This window comes from Mauremys mutica, chromosome 4 (assembly GCF_020497125.1).
Source record: "Mauremys mutica isolate MM-2020 ecotype Southern chromosome 4, ASM2049712v1, whole genome shotgun sequence".
NCBI classification, from domain to species: Eukaryota; Metazoa; Chordata; order Testudines; family Geoemydidae; genus Mauremys; species Mauremys mutica.
In genome coordinates, this window is record NC_059075.1 from 67,879,934 (window position 1) to 67,897,449 (window position 17,516).

General features: G+C 46.8%; 1 protein-coding gene across 1 annotated transcript in view; it reads right to left on the reverse strand.

Annotated features, from left to right (window-relative positions):
• The window catches only part of GALNT16 (polypeptide N-acetylgalactosaminyltransferase 16), a 120,140-nt gene that overhangs the window by 28,692 nt on the left and 73,932 nt on the right, over positions 1–17,516 (reverse strand). The window contains exons 4-8 of the mRNA XM_045016088.1: positions 11,214–11,281; positions 7,340–7,405; positions 5,217–5,338; positions 2,555–2,642; positions 700–784 (exon numbers count right to left, since the gene is read on the reverse strand). Of these exons, the coding sequence (XP_044872023.1) occupies positions 700–784; positions 2,555–2,642; positions 5,217–5,338; positions 7,340–7,405; positions 11,214–11,281 (429 nt within the window). The remainder of the gene's footprint in view (positions 1–699; positions 785–2,554; positions 2,643–5,216; positions 5,339–7,339; positions 7,406–11,213; positions 11,282–17,516) is intronic.

The window sequence follows — 17,516 nt, forward strand, 5'->3', positions numbered from 1 at the left end:
CTATGTGCTATAGTTAAAGAATCTTGCTGTCTAAATAGACAAGAATTTGGGGGTTTTGTCAGCATTTTTCACACTTTAGTTTTCTCAAAGCTCTGTACACAGTAGTGAACCAGCTAGTGACTACACTGGCCAACAGAGAAGGCACTATGTGCCCCACCCCTATCTCAGTCAAAAACTTGAACATTCAAAGCTGGGAAAGAAGGATGATCTTGTAGTTAAGCCCTTGGATTGGGTTTGGTTCCTGACTCTGCCATTGACTTCCTGTGTGACCTTAAGCAAGTTGTTCAGTCTCTGTGCCTTAATTCTTTATCCATAAGAGGGGATAATAGCACAACCAGACCGCACACGCTATCGAGAGGATAAATTCATTAGTTTGTGAGGCACTCAGATACTAAAGAGATAGGGGCCATGTAAGTAGATAGATTGAATGGGCTGCAACGGTCTGTAAATGTATTTAACTTAAAATAATTACTTTTTACATTGTTCAAGGAGTAGTGAACTGATAAATTACAGCTTTCACACGTGTCACATGACTGCTTCAAACATCTCACAGGACAAATGCCTCACACAGCATCTGCAGCGACTGCGATGGTATCTTGTCCTCACAAGGCAAGTTCTTGATGCACGCCTGATGCAAAGATGAAGTCTTAACAATGGCATTCAAAGAGAGGGCTGCACAAGCCCAACAGAGACTGGTACCTTATGGACTGGGTTGGGTCCGTTCTGGACATCTTCTGCTCTATAGGGATCTGCTCCCACTTAAAGTGAAGGCTCCAGTCAAACCCTGAGAAGAAAAGAAACACTAGGGATGCCAATAGAGTAAGACAATGCTGGCCACTAGAATACTCAGGAAATCTGCAGCAAGGGCATCAGGGGAACAACCAACTAAATTAACAGGATGCTGCAAACCTTTTTTTTTGGTTGGTCCTGGTGACCATTTTGCACACACAGGTTTCCACTAGCCTTGGAAATGAACCCATGCCTTCATTGAGGGGGTGCCTGTTTTGCCCCCTCCACCCCATCTGCCTGTGGCAGGTGCCACACCAGATTTGCAAGTACTACCCTTCACGTCAACCAGCAGGAGGCAGATGGGCATACTGGACCTGCAAATGCATGACGCCACCAGTAACCCAAGTGAGCAGAAGTCCCAAGGTTACCCCACACATGCCTCAAAGTAGCAAGAACCTTCGACATTGCAGCAAAATGTAAACATGTTGCTGTACCATTTGGAGTCCCTCCAGGCTCTCCCCTCCCTTAGCAATACTTGTCTGTGCTCAACTACTTTCCAGATCCTCTGGAGTGTGTTGTCAGGGCGAGAGGCGATAATCAGGGCTGCTGCAGTCTGGTCAGTGTGTCTTACGCCTCTTTGGCTGACAAAGTAATGAGCACTCTTGGTGGGATGACAGTGTATTTCTGGGAACAAAGGCTCCAGTGCATTGCCATTGGTTTTCCCAAGTCTATCACTTGTTGAGTTGTCCCAGATTTCTGAATTGAGCTATGGGTAATCCTTAAAATGCTGCCAGGTAATGGACACCCACAAATTGGGTGGGTTCTAAAGGCAGGAAGGGTGGTGAGAGGAGGTGTTGGCAGGTGGGATTCACCATTGAAAGGGAGAGAGAGTTGAGCCAGATGACGTTGGAGGGGCAAGGGATGGTAGTGGAAGGGTTTCACAGCTAGGAAGAGAGTTGAGAATGTTTTTCAGGGGCTACTGTGGGAGGATTTGGCGGCTGGGAGGTGTGGCCTTGGGATGCTCTTCAATGGATAGAAGGAAACTCTGACGTCTGCGTAGCACAGTGCGCTGGCAGGAGGGCTCTGCATCTGACAGGAGTCTATCTGTGATACCAGTGGGTTTCAATAGCTGATGGTGGCATTTGTCTGGGGGAATCATGGAGAGGGTGCAGGCAGATTTGACAGCTGGGAGAGGGGATTGGGTTAGGGGCCTAACCTGGGGGACCTATTGGTGGGTTTAGGCACTGCTGAGTAGAAGGAGCGCTAATCAGCTGGAGGGGGGTTGCTTGTATCGCTTATCCATCAGGTGATGGGTGATGTTGGCCTGCATGCTTTGGGATGGGCAGGTGTGTGTGTGGTGAGTTTTGGAGAGCAAGCAGGGTGCATTCTGATCGCTCATCTGCAGGGTTACTGGAGGGCTCAGCAATAGCAGGAGGGGCTGGGTTGGGTGCCTGTGGAGGCACTGGGAGCTGGGAATTCTGGTCTGGAGCATTGTAAAGGTCAGACTCTGGCACCTCTCCTGAATACCTGCCTGGCCTGCGATCTGCCTGCAGACCTTTCCTAGAGAGCCACCTTCAGTCCTAAAAAACTACTGTCTTGTGTCTGAAGCGTCCACATGCAGGGCCAGTTACACAGAGTGAGGGGAGAGCCTCTCTGCATACCCCCAAGTTGCTCCATGGCCTCTTCTCCACTGGAGCTGTTCCTCCCAAGCAGCAAACCACATTGGACAGAAAGAGCAGAGCACTGTTACTGCTGCCACTCACTAGCTGGTCCTTGTCCACCTTCCCCTCAGGTCTAACTTATCCCAGCCATTAGCCTTACCCACCTCCCCTCAGGTCGGCTGAGGCTGCCAGGTAGGCAAAATTATCCAGGCTGATCACATCGATGATTGGACTCACCACTCGGGTATAATCCTGTGAGAACAGAAGAGTGGGAGAACAATCAGGCCTCTCTTGGGGGGCTGGCAAAAGAATAGGGTATCAGAGACATGAGGCTATGCACACCGCAACAGGGGAAAATATATCAGCATATTACATTACAACTCTTCATTACCTCCCATGTGGCAGCTGGATAACGACTCCATGGCTTACAGACTCCATGTCAACAGATAGGGAAACTGTCAGCTCAACTTCATATCTATGACACGGGGGAATGGAACTAAGGACCCTCTTTTAATATGGGTTTAGCACACGGGAGCACTGGTAAGTGACAGCTCTTTATTTCCTGGCCCCAATCACATGACATGGGTCCCAGTTTCAAAGGTTAATATCTCTGTCACAAAGGCAGGAATCAGGGCTTGGCTACACTCGAAACTCCAAAGCGCTGCTGCGGGAGCGCTCCCGCGGCAGCGCTTTGAAGTGCGAGTGTGGTTGCAGCGCCAGCGCTGGGAGAGAGCTCTCCCAGCGCTGCAGGTACTCCACCTCCCCGAGGGGATTAGCTTGCAGTGCTGGGAGCCGCACTCCCAGCGCTGGGGCAGTGTTTACACTGGCGCTTTACAGCGCTGTAACTTGCTGCACTCAGGGGTGTGTTTTTTTCACACCCTTGAGCGAGAAAGTTGCAGCGCTGTAAAGCGCCAGTGTAGCCAAGGCCTCAGTATCCAGGATTCTTTTGATTTTTTTAAAACAAAAAGGCCAATAAAATAAACTAATTCTCATTACCAACCCAAAACAACCACATAGCCAACTAATAAACCACTAAGGGAGACACAGTATTTACTCATGATGATTGATAGTCCCTGAGAATAATGAGACAGACCTAGAAATAATGAGATTTTTAAAATAAATAAAGAAATATTGGGTCCTTTTTATTTGCCTTCTGGTTTTTGAACCTTTAGGGAGCACTCCAGTCACATTTTCAAGCTATTCTCTGCAACCATGGGTGCTAGAAATTTACTTTATATTAAAAGAAAACTGAGATTCTTGACTCCAGGAGCTGAGGCTTTAAGAAAAACACCAGCTATCTCCACACTCACAATAAAATTGAGAGAATCGGTAATGAAGGAGGTACCTAGCCATCTGTCTGTCACTACTAGCCTGCTGATCACACAGCCACTTGTTCTCAGAACAAGTTTTTTCTGCTGTGGCCTGTGCTCAGGCCTTGAGCCTGGGTGTGCCGTTTGGTTTTTCATCGACACTGACAGGGCAGGCATGACTTAATTCTGCCACTGCATGAGCGCTGTCAACAGCAGTGTCGAAGCACATCCCTTCTATGGTCTGTGTTCTGTTACCATCTATCCAGGTGGCCTGACATTCCAGCCTCCTCACAGCTAGAGAGAGATGTGAACCAAACCCCCGGACAGAAACAGCTACAAAATTCGGGACAAGTTTGGAATCTGAACCTGGACCTAGATCTGAACATGGCAACTGACCCCTATATCTATGATGGGCTGAACCAAAATCCTAGCTCAAGCCAGCCCCGAACTCTAAACAGATTGGATCAGAGTCCAAAAACTTTGCAGCTCAGATCCATCCCTGATAATAACTACTCAGTCCCATCTGCAGAGACTCCATCACTGTGCTGCTGCTGCTGCTGCTGCCAGGAGCTTGACTTTCCAAGCAGAAGTAAAGTCGACATTTATGGGCTACTGAGATGGAGGATTTATTGAGCAGGCTTAAAAAGAAGTTCTAAGGTTTCACCTTCTTCCTCCCCTTGACACTAAACTGAGCAGACATATGAAATGTGCAGCAGCACAAGTGCCTCCCACTCCTCTCCTGGGCCCCATTACTTCATGGGCTCCTTTCTTCAGAGAAGGAGAATGCGGCACTTGCAGGTGGCAGAGAGATCAGTCCCCCTCTGCACCCCCCTGCTCTTTCACTGCAGGTTTTTCAGCAGCATTGTCACATCCTCCCTTCGACCCTGTGGCGAATTCAGGGTGAGAGCTGCCAGCGCTGCTGTCTGATATTCCACTCTATCTGCCCTGGGGTTAATCCTTTCTCCAATGAACCTCAGAAAGAACGTCCCTGGGGGCACTTTGTGTTGAGAAGTGGTTTTGTGGGCCCAGTGCTTGTTGCTGAGGGTGTTAAAAGCAGGAGGGTTGGGGGCAGGGGAGGTTCAGCAGTTGGAAAAGGGTTGTGGAAAGGTTAGCAGCAGTGCGTGCAGAGGTTGTATGTGTTGTCTACATGTGAGGAGATGTGGAAGAAGTATCCAGGAAGATTAATGTACCAGTCAGCGGCACAAGGATTTTCACAAATCTTCCCTCCCATCTATTAACATCCCCGTCCCCACAACAGGAAAGTGCTGGGGCCCTGCAGTAAGAGTCTCAGTAATACACAGCAGGTGCCAGTTGCACTGGATATTTTAGGCTCTGTACTCCTCTTAAAAACATCTGAGTTTGACAGGGAGGCATTTGGATGCTTGCTCTCGATGCTGAAGCTCACAATGTGCACGGTGCTGTCTATCAGCTGCCTGGCAGGGCCAGGAAAAAAGAAGCTAAATCCTAGCGGGGGTTGTGTGAGATGCGAAAGATGATGGGGGGAGGAGGGTCTCACCTCTTTCACTCTCTGAAGCATCGGCTGCAGCCACTCGCTGTTCACCTCACAGTGACTGTCCAGGAAGGTGAGAACCTCAGCCATCGCCACCTCGGCCCCTCGCACTCGAGAGCGAATCAGCCCTAAGAGGAGGAACAGGCAGAGGAGGGGAAGACAGTGGAAAGGACAGAGAGTAAAAGGAAGGGGAGATTAGGGAGGGAAAGCCCTGAACTTCTACAACTTAGAGAAAATAAAAATTCTCCACTGCCTTGCACCTTGTGTAGCCTGATTCTCCAGGACAAGCCGGACTCTTTACACTGCTCTAACAGTGTAAATGGGCCATAAACACAGCGGATCTGCCCACTGGAGCAGGGAATAGCCCTACCAGAGGGGCCTCCCCAGATGGCATAGAGGTGCTGTCATAAACAGATAGTAAGGGTTAAGGTCTCTTTTACCAGTAAAGGGTTAACAAGCTCAGTAACCTGAGGAACACCTGACCAGAGGACCAATCAAGGGACAAGATAATTTCAAATCTCTGTGGAGGGAAGGCTTTGTTTGTGTCCTTTGTTTGGATTGCCGTTCTCTCTTTGGATTTAAGAGAGGCCAGACATATTCTTCAAGTTCTCCAAGGTTTCCTGAAGTATTTTCTTCTATTCAGTTTAGTGAGTATTAGAAGGCGGTTTAGTCTTATAATTGATTTCTACATTTGCAATTGTGTGTTTGCAAATATCTTTATTTCTGTTTGCTGTTACTTTGATTATTCTGAGAAAGGGAGGGGGGGGAGTCTCTCCAGGTTTATAGCTAGACCCTGTATATTTTCCATCTTGGTGATACAGAGATAGTGTACTTTTTTCTTTCTTTAATAAAATCTTTTCTTTTTAGAACTTGATTGATTTCTTCCCTTGTTTGGATTTTCAGGGGAAGGGGAGGGGGGAAAAGTGAATCCCTCTTTGTTTTGATTCAAGGAGTTTGAATCTGTACTGGTCTCTCCTAACGGCTAGGGGAGGGGGGAAGAAGGTGGAGGGGAATGGTTTGTTCTCCTTTGTGTTGAGATTCAAGGAGTTTGGATCTATGTTCCCAGGAAAAGTTTTGGGGGAACAGGGAGTGTGCCAGACACTAAAAACTTGGCTGGTGGCAGCGTTTACCAGATCTAAACTAGGATTTTAGTTTAGAGGAGTCCATGCAGGTCCCCATCTTGTGAATGCTAAAGTTCAAAGTGGGGAATAAACCTATGACAGGTGCCTTAGCCAGGTCCATGCCACCACAGGAGTAGGAGACATGCTAGGGGCATGGGCTTTTTTATATTTTCTGTCCACACCTCTAAACCTCCAGTCTTGTTTACTGGAACCTCCTCCTCTTCAGCCTCCCTGATACCCACATCACTTCCCTTCAGTCCATGCAAAACACAGCTGCTACAATCACCTTCCTTGCCTGTCACTCTGCTCAATCACCCCCATCTCTCAATCTCTCACCTAGCTCCCTCACCCCTTCCAGTGTTTTGAGCTCCAGCTTCTTGTCCTGACTTTCAGGGCCCCTCACTGCTTTTCACTCTTCTCTTTTATGATGCCAGTCTCTCCCACAAATGCCTCCCCATCTTCCACACCACCCCCTGATGCTTGGGATCCCATGTAAAGCCGCAACCCTCGCCTCCTTCAAATCTCTTCTCAAGACCCACTTGTGCTGCGATGGCTATAAGAAATCAGACAGCATAAAATGGTTGGGCGGAAGGACTGTTAGGACAGCTAGGGAAAGTCAACATTTTGATTTGTAGATGTATTATATATATGAAATATTAGCTTTCCCCAACTCTGTGTGTGTATATATAATGTATAATATTTGATTGTCTTCTTCTCTCAGGTCAGGAACCATGTCTACCTATATGTTCCTAGCACAATGGGGTCCTGATCCTGACTGGGGACTGTGGGCACTACTATAACATAAATATTTAAAATAACAACAGATGCCCTGAAGCATGAGGATTGATAACCCAGTATCTCTCTGCCAGAGCCTCCAGATTGGGAAATAAAAGCTTCACCTTTATTGCAAGTATGAATTGTAACCATGAGAAATAGCATCTAGGGGAGTGGAGGGCAGAAGGGGTGACTTTGCGAGCAGATGGTACCGGCAAAGTTTTCCACACTCACCTTCTCGCCGACTGTTGCGTAGACACTTGACCTTTGGGATCTTGGTAAGGAGCTGGCAGTCCTCAGCTTAGGAAAGGAGAAAACATTTGGCACAAATACATAAATTATTTGGCTTCAGTGGAGAGCTCCAATTAACTGCTCTTATGTGTCTCCATGCAGGAAAAGCACTGCTTTCACTTAATATCACTTTAATCAACCCGATAGCCTTAATCCCATTGTCTAAAGTGCACCCAAGAGAGCTCTGCTCGCTTGACAGTCCTCCATGGCTGCTGAGCCAAAGCTCCCCAGATGCGCTGGAGGGCTCAGGCTGCAGCCAGTTTGAGTTCAGAACTGCGGAAGAACAAAGGGGCTTATGCTGTAGGTGTAGAACCAGGAGCAGGAGAAACTGAGGGACATCAGGGAGCAAGTGCAGAGAATCCAAGAAGCTAGAGAGGAAAGAGACCTACTCTATTAGGTGATCTAGTCCATTTCCTCCACCCACTAGATCCTGCAAGGTTGTTCCCTACAATCTGTTCTCTGGGATAGTTTTCAGCTTAGTTTTATTTAATCCAAGCCATGGTGATTCAACAATCTTCCTTGGGTTCACTTTTCCACTGTCTAATATAGGGATGTCCAACTGGCAACTTGCTGGGAGACCAAGTCACACCTAATTTGCATTAAATGAAATACATTACAGAACACCAAGGTTGCACATCCCAGACTGCATCTGGTAAGAGTGACCTTTCACTCAGCTCACGGTGGAGCAATGCATGCTGGGCCATATAGGCTCAGAAGGCCACATCTGCACATGAAAGAGGAGATAAGGCACAGGGGTCCTTCTGCAATTCTGTGGGATACATTTGGTCCACAGGCTATACTTTGGCAAGTCAACAAGATTCAACAAGGACAAGTGCAGAGTCCTGCCCTTAGGATGGAAGAATCCCATTCACTGTTACAGACTAGGGACCGAGTGGCTAGGCAGCAGTTCTACAGAAAAGGACCTAGGGGTTACAGTGGACGAGAAGCTGGATATGAGTCAACAGTGTGCCCTTGTTGCCCAGAAGGCTAATGGCATTTTGGGCTGTATAAGTAGGGGCACTGCTAGCAGATCGAGGGACTTGATCATTCCCCTCTATTTGATATTGGTGAGGCCTCATCTGGAGTACTGTGTCCAGTTTTGGGCCCCACACTACAAGAAGGATGTGGAAAAATTGGGAAGAGTCCAGCGGAGGGCAACAAAAATGAGTAGGGGGATGGAGCACATGACTTATGAGGAGAGGCTGAGGGAACTGGGATTGTTTAGTCTGCAGAAGAGAAGAATGAGGGGGGATTTGATAGCTGCTTTCAACTACCAGAAAGGGGGTTCCAAAGAGGATGAATCTAGACTGTTCTCAGTGGTACCAGATGACAGAACAAGGAGTAATGGTCTCAAGTTGCAGTGGGGGAGGTTTAGGTTGGATATTAGGAAAAACTTTTTCACTAGGAGGGTGGTGAAGCACTGGAATGGGTTACCTAGGGAGGTGGTAGAATCTCCTTCCTTAGAGGTTTTTAAGGTCAGGCTTGACAAAGCCCTGGCTGGGATGATTTAGTTGGGGATTGGGCCTGCTTTGAGCAGGGGGTTGCACTAGATGACCTCCTGAGGTCCCTTCCAACCCTGATATTCTATGATTCTAAGTCCTGCACTAACAGATATCACTGGGGCAAAAGTTTCCATCACAAGCCCATTTCCCCTGAGCCCTCTCCGCCTCCCTCCCCCCACAAGCAGTTCTTTTATCCCATGCACTTTTCTGCATCTTGCAGAGCCCTTTGCTTGTCATCATCCTCCCACAGCCTCAGTGCTCTGGAGAGACACGCTAAGGCCACCAGCCAAAGTGCTTCTCTTGGCATCTCTTTTTCCATTTTCAAGGAGACACACTCTGAAATATTGCTCTTCTGTGGGCAGCTTAGCAGCTGCTGTATCATTCAAATGCAGTGGCAGGAGCTCTTGAGTAAAAAACTATTGACTTATTGCTGGACATCTGTCATAAGGGAAGACTGTGTCCCAGCAATGGACAGGTCCATTTCAGGTGAATGCAAGAATCTCTTTTCAGGTTACTCACCAGCCAGGAATGTAACAAGAGAGGGCCCAGAAATCCACCTCCTAGTTCTGACCCAAACCTCTGTGTGTCCTTGGGGAAACCGAGGTACCAAGGGCCAGATTTGTAGAAGTGTTCAGCACCCAAGAGCTACCACTGACACCAATGGGAGCATCTGGGAGATGGACACTTTTGATAATCTTGCCATTTATTTAGAGGCCTAAATGGGAGTTTCTGGCTGAGCTCTTTTGAAAATCTGGCCTCAAACTATTCAAGGCCAACATTTGCAGAAGTGGCAACTGAGTCTGGGATTGAATTGTCAGGTGCTCAGCTTGAGATACTTAGGACCTGCTTCTCAGAGGTGCTGAGCCTCACAGCTCCCATTGCCTCAAATTGGAGTTGTGGGTGCTCAGCACTTCTCAAAATCAGGCTCTTGGAGTCTCAAACTGGCACCTAGGAACTCAGGCACCCAAACTCAGTGGCCACTTTTTGAAAATTTTGGGCAAAGCTATTTATTTGTAAATGCAGCCAGTATCACTTTCTTAACTCACGGGGTACTGCAGATGTTCACTACAAAATGCTATAAAATACTATAAAAATAGTCTGACGACGTAATTAATTATTATAATAAACATGGTGCTAGATTGTCCTGGGCCCTTGTGGAAGCCCCTTGTACCCCAACCCCATCATACAATAGTAGGGTGACCAGATGTCCCGATTTTATAGGGATAGTCCCGATTTGGGGGTCTTTTTCTTATATAGGCTCCTATTACCCCCCACCCCCATCCCGATTTTTCACATTTGCTGTCTGGTCACCCTATACAATAGCCAGGAACAAATGCAAGCCCTGTGCTCAGGCGAGTGCATAGATTATTATCTCCTAGTGCATTTAGGGGAATGAATTACCCAAAAGGTGGAATGGAGGAGTCAGGGCAGAGCCACTAGTCTGTGGAACTAGCCAGAATCATGCAGCATACACTCCTGCTTTGCACCAGGTTGCTGGAGGAGGTCGGGTACCTCTTGAAGCAAAATCTCACCCAGAACTACCCCCAGGGATGCACTAGGTACATGACAATCCCAGCCTGGGCCCAGGGCAAAAGCCAGTCTGTATGTAGAACATGAGAGTTTGCAACAGTTCTCTGTGGTCTCTTTCTCTAACACAGCGGTTCTCAACCCACTGCCCATGGGTTGCATGCGGCTCAATTAGCACATAGCTGCAGCCTAGCTGTGTGCTGAAGGCCTCAGGGTGCGCATGGCAGGGTCTGGGCTGCCAGGCTGCCCTGTGCGACAGCGGGGTCCGGGGCCGCCCTGCCACTCAGCCCCACAGCAGGGTACGCTCCTGGCCCCACTCTGTGGAGGGGTCTCTGGGTGTGGGCTGCGGCGGTGAGCATAGGAGTCGGGGGGGAGGGGGCACTGTGGTTTTCAACCTGTGGCCCAGGTAATAATAAATAGGTTGAGAACCACTGCTCTAACCCATCTAATCAGACACTGCTGGCCTACACCACTCACCATATTTGGGTTAAACAACACATAAAAAGGTGGTTAATGAGACCAGACTGGGTACTCTGGCAACCTGGCCAGAACTACCAACCTCACACAAGGAGAATAGGAAAGAGGAAAACGTGGCCTCTTTGCCATGGGTGAAAGCTAAACTACATGCAGAAAAGCCTCTCTCCTTTCCCTGTTCTTTCTTCTTTTGCCAACTGGCAAGTGAGCAAGAGAGAGAATCTTTGAAAGGGAGGGAAAGAGAATAGAGTGAGTGAAGGAGAAAATCAGAGAGAGAGAAAAGCAAAAAAAAGAGAGTGAGAATTGATACTTACGATCTGAGCTGAAGTCATCCACTAAAATGATCTCCTGAATGAGATTGGCAGGGGTGCGGTTCATAACACTGCAGGAATCCAAGAAGGAAAGAAGGACCTCACCATTATTAAACAAAGGCTTTTGCTTGCACTGTTTGTAACCTGAGTAGGGGGACCAGATGTCCCAGTTTTACAGGGACATTCCCAATATTCAGGGCTTTGTCTTATATCGGCACCTATTACCCCCCACCTCCATCCTGATTTTTCACACTTGCTGTCTGGTCACCCTAAATCTGGGTGTGATGGACAAGAAGCTGATTTTTATTTATTCTATGAATACTGATATGTGATAATGGTATGAATACTGTCCATGACTGTCCATTTACAGTGAGGTAAACTTACTGTAGAAGATGGTGGGCTATTAGAATTTCTTATATGACTTTATTGATCTAACTTAATAGGCGGTTGTGGGAACAGCAAACCACAAAGAAACACAATAGCTCTAGATAAAGACACCCCAGCATATACTTGAAAAACTACAGGGCAAGCTGGTAGCTTCAAGGATCCTGTCTAGAAGAAAGATGCAAGCTTGTTTTGCCTGGAGACCAACAGAACTCTAAAGAGTTAAACAGCGTTTCTCAGGGAGAGACGAGGGGGTTACTTGTCACCAGCTGTCTGGGGAGACAGGCTGACACAGGGCTCCCCATATCCAGGGAACGGTAAGCCTTAGGGAAAATAAGCTTTAGTTCTAAACGGCTAATACTTTGCTTTAAGGAGGCTGTTTGGTCACTGATTACCATTGCCATTGCTCCAGAGATGGGATGAGAATTGCTGGGTCTGGACACACAAATCAGACCTGCTGAGGTAATCACAGTTAGTATCATGGGACCGCAAGCCAGGGCCCGGTCTGAGAATGTGAAAATCACGATTCCACTCAGAGCTAGGTGATGGCTAGAGGCCTGGGACCAGGAGGGATGCATTCAACAAGGTCAGGAGGGGTCAGAGGTGCAGTCAGCCCAGTACACATGATACTGGGGATCTCACTAGATACTGCATTGCCTCTTTCCTTCCACACCTATAAGAGGTAAAGAACCCTGTTGAGGGTTAGTTATTCGGTCATACAGTGACCTGGGCAGGATTGCTCCCAGCAGTACATTTTCTAGTGCTTTGCCCAATGTACTATATATCCAAACTCCCACACGACGAGACTTCCATCACATCACTTGGGTGAGACAGTTCCACAGCCCTATGGGTTTAACTGTCACTCAGCTTTTCCTGATATTCAGCCAAAATGTTCCCATTCTCAATTTCACCTCCCCAACATCCCTCAACCACTTGCCTCTGCCCCTCACCCACCACCCCCAGGACCTTCCTGGCCACTCACTGGCACCCCCGCTGACTCAGCACTCTGCTCCCATCCTGGGCGAGGGCAGCTCCTCCCAAACCTGGCCATTCAGCAGCAAAACTGGCTCCCATCACCCGCCCGGCATTCACATGGTCTGGGTCAAATTTGAGTGATGAGTAATGATGTGACCAAGCACACAGGGTCATAACATTACTCAGGTTTGGAGTATCATGATGGAGACGCAGCCGGACCATACCTGAGTGGTTCTGTGATCCCATTGTCAAGTGGCAACATCACTCACTCAAATTTGGCCCAGCCAACCCCTGTCCTGACTAAACCTGAGCAGTGCTGAAGGGGAGGTGGGGCCAAATTTAAGCAAGTGGCGTTGCAACTCCATGTGCCAGATGAAGTACTGGAGCAACAGTCTGCCTGGTTGGGCCTCCATAACCTTATGGGCCCTGGTGAGACTGCACCACTTGCACCATTGTAGCTATGTCGCTGACACTAACCCCTTACTCTGAGCTCTGACTCCAGGATCCAAATAAGGCTATGGGGAGAATTTGAAGGGCTCTCTCCAAAGATTCCCTTAGTTTGTGAGATTTCAGTGTTGCAGGATTGATTAGTTACTTGTTTATTTGATATCCTTGTCTCCTTTGTCTGTTCTATTGCCCTTCTTTTAGTTTACCCATCATTCCTGGAAATAAAGTATTGTTTATCGTTCCTTGTTGGTCCTGTTATATATTATCATATTCCATGAGTGGTGATTGTTATTATTTATTATTTGTATTGTCATAGCACATAGAAGACCCAGTCATGGACCAGGACCCCATCCAGCCACTAGATGGAAGCACTGGGCACAAGGCACTCAGGCCCCATTGTCCTAGGGAGGGTTGCCAATCCCCTGCAGATGGAGGAATGAGGGGCTCTACCACGCTTGGGGATCAGGGTTAGTTGTCATTGTTCAGTTCAGATGTACAAATTTATCAAAGTTCTTTTAATCTGTCCTCATAAACCTTTCCCTCAAGCCCTATAATGATTTCTGCAGTTCTTTGATCACACTCTAACTTGTCAATAACTTTCTGGTAGAGAGGTGTTGAGAACTCTCTGGCTTTCCCAAGTCCGCCCTCACCTGTCCAAAATGCAACTGCTAAAATTATCTTCCACACCTGTCAATCCAACCACCTCCCTTGCCTCTTCAAATCCCTCCCCTAGCGCCTCATCACTCACCACAGCCAGTTCAAACTTCTCATCCGCACCTTCCAGCCCCTGTGCAGCTCCAACAAGATCTACATTGTGAGTCTTGTTCCTTATGTCTCCCTTTACCTGCTTCTCTCTGTCAACAATGTGGGCCTCACCAACTGCTTTGCTTCCTCTGCCCACTCAGGCCTTCTTCCATAATGCCCCCTAAGCATGGAACAAACTCCCAGGCTTCAATGGGACTAATCACGTGCTTAAAGTTAAGTACCTACTCAAGTACCTTGCTGGATCAGGGCCATAAAGAGGAGAGAAGTGTGAGATTATTATTTAAAAACCTAGGCTAACAGAGTCTAATGTTGCATTGGCTTTTTTACTGCTATCTCACCCTGCAAACACATAACTGTTTTGCCATTCACTATCTCATCCCACTCTATTTCAGAGTTATGTTTCCACATGCCTGCCCATGAATATTTGTGTTTCAGTTTATATTTCCCTAGATGTCTCGGCCTGCATTTTTCCAAGCCAGATCTCATTTGCTACATCTGGTTCACATTTCAACCCTCTCTGGATCCCTTAGCATTACTTTTCTGTTTTCTCTGATGATTGCAACTTCTCCCAAATCACTGTCATTTGCAAGTTTCATGTGCAGGACTACCTTGTGCTTTGGGTAGTAATTCACACCTGTGTAAAGTGAGTGTAAAATGCACCCAAATCAAAATGGTACCATTTTGTACCCTCTCTGCATAGGTGTCAGTGACCATAAGCCGAAAGGCAGTGGAGAACCAGGCCCAGGCAGTTTACCACTTTCTTAGAGAAAATATTTAACAAGACTGGTCTAGCTCCACCTATCATCTAAATTTTCCTGCCTCCTCTACAGTATTGCCTGTGTATTCCCTGATCCCACCTCTGCTGAAACCCTTGTCTTGGCATTCTTCTCCTCTCACCTTTATGACTACAACTTCCACAATGGTTTTGTCCACAAGTTCCAGATCTCCAGACTCCAACATGTGCAAAAGGAAACAAACACATCACACCCTTTTCATCAACACTTCCACTGATTTCCTCATTAGAGGTACTATGGCCTAGTGGACTGCAAATAGGGCTGGGAGTCAGGAATTCCTGAATTCTAATTTCAGTTCTGCAATTACCTATTGTGTGGCCCGTGGCAAGACACTTAACTTCTCTGCGTCTCATTTTCTCCATCTCCAAAATGAGGATTATAACACTTCCAATAGATAACAGGGAATAATATTTCTCTTCCTCACAAGAGTGCCATGAAAATTAGTTAATGTTAATTCAGATGTAAGGTGCTATAAAAGAGCTAAGCATTACTAATATTCAAAATCCAGTTTGAAATTTCCTCGTGTCTGAAGCATGGACCAACTTCAGTCTGTTCCACCCCCCACCCCCACCCCAATGCACTTCATGTCTCTCTGCTCTTCTCATTGCTCCCTCTGTTTATTCAGCATCAATGTCCTCTCGCTGCCTCATCATGGATGTATCAGCAATGCTGACGTGAGAGTCTTCTCCTCTGCAGATCTGACCATCTATATAATCCTCCTTCTTATCGCTCTCTGGCTCACAGACTCTCAATTTCATTTCAAATCTCACCAGAAAATACATCCCTTTCCTCTTTTACTCTGAATTTCTCTCTTTATCTGCTCTTATTTGTTGAACTTGCCAAAGCATATTGGGATGCAGCTTGTATGAAAGGTGCTGCACGAAATACATTTGTATTCTATGGCAATGTTTCCACCAGAATTTACACAATCACTTAGCATGGGCACTGATCTACTGACAGCCCTGTTAACTTATAAAACAAATGTACACCCAATACATTTGTATTCACAGACAAACTGCATCCTCACACCCTAAAAATCAGTAAATAAAAAATAGACAACACAGCTGTTGTTTTCCATCCACATAAGGCCTCACTGTGTCAGCGGGACTGGCCAGCATGGCAGAAACTGGTAATTTCACTTAATGACTAGCAAGGCAGAGATACCAAGCAGGCGAGCAGTCCATGAATGACAGCCGTCTCCTGCAGAGCAGGGCATGTCAAGCGAGAAAACAGTTCATGAGTGACAGCTGTCTCCTGCAGAGCAACAGATGTCAAGCAGACAAGCACAGATATCTCCTGCACATCACAGGATGCCAGCAGGCAAGCTCTTTGAGATGCCACTTTAATAGCTGCTGGTATCCAGGCTATTTCTAATTCTTTTCTGCATTCCCTCTCTCATTTAGTCTCTCGTTTGGTCTCTTTATCCAGGCATCAGACTTTTTTTCTTCCTCCACAGCTACCTCTAAGCTGAAGACAAATCCTTGTGGCCTAAACAGTTTGTATGCCTTGAACCAGCAGCATTTGCCTGCTAAACAAATCACAAGGCCACGCACAGTCTGCACAGAACAGTCTTCTCTATGCTAGGGAACTTTAGGAAAAAATTCCCTCCAGCAGTGCCACTGTGTTAGCCCTGATGGCATCCCCTGTGTAGACAATTTTAACCAATGTGGTAAAAATGCATCTGGCTGTGGGAGCCTTGTCTACAGGAGGGCTCCCACAGCCTCACACAGGCTCAGCTGAACTAGTGGTACCACCCCTTGTGTAGTTCTTCTTAAAATTACCTAGTGTAAAGCTGAAATTTTCAAAAACAGCCACCATTTTGGATGCCCAACTTGAGATATCTGGGTCCTGTTTTCAGAGGTTTTGAGCATCCACAGCTCTCATGGACATCAACTGTAAGTGCAGGTTCTCAGCAGCTCTGAAAATCAGGCCCAAAATGGCAAGTTGGGTACCCAAACCAATGGCTGCTTTTGAAAATGTTGTCCTTATTGTCATTTATTTTCATCAATTATTCTCCTCCATCCCCAATTCCTCATTCATCATCCCCAAAGTGCAACTAAAATCACTTAAGTTCTGTTTAGGAAAAAATAAGTACTCTGTTATAACCATGTAATTTCATAGAACTTTCAACAGGTGCTCCTTGAATGGTTAATTTTGATTAGTTATCTAACCAATCAAGCCCTAATTATCATGCAGGGCCCAACACACCTGCTCCAATTTTAGACCTAAAGCTGTTCTGGAAGCCTGACCAGATGCCATAAAAAAAGTAGCTGGTGCAATTTTATGCCTCCCTTTGCTTAATATCGCTGTGGTCCTCTGCAGACTCACAAGTGATAAATAGACTAGTCGAGTCCCTTTCATACTTCAGAGTGGCAGCCGTGTTAGCCTGTATCAGCAAAAAGGACTTTGTGTAATGACCCATCCACTCCCAGTCTTTATTCAAGCCTAATTTAATGGTGTCCAGTTTGCAAATTAATTCCAATTCAGCAGTCTCTCATTGGAGTCTGGTTTTGAAGTTTTTTTGTTGTAATATTGCAACTTTTAGGTCTGTAATCGAGTGACCAGGGAGACTGAAGTGTTCTCCGACTGGGTTTTGAATGTTATAATTCTTGATGTCTGATTTGTGTCCATTTATTCTTTTACATAGAGACTGTCCGGTCTGGCCAATGTACATGGCAGAGGGGCATTGCTGGCACATCATGGCATATATCACATTGGGAGACAGGCCAGTCCTTGCTTACAGACAGCCCCCCAACCTGAAGTAAATACTCACCAGCAACCACAGAACACCCAACAAAAACACTAACCCAGGAACCTATCCTTGCAACAAAGCCAGTTGCCAACTCTGTCAACATATCTATTCAGGGGACACCATCATAGGACCTAATCACATCAGCCACACTATCAGAGGCTCGTTAACCTGCACATCTACCAACATGAT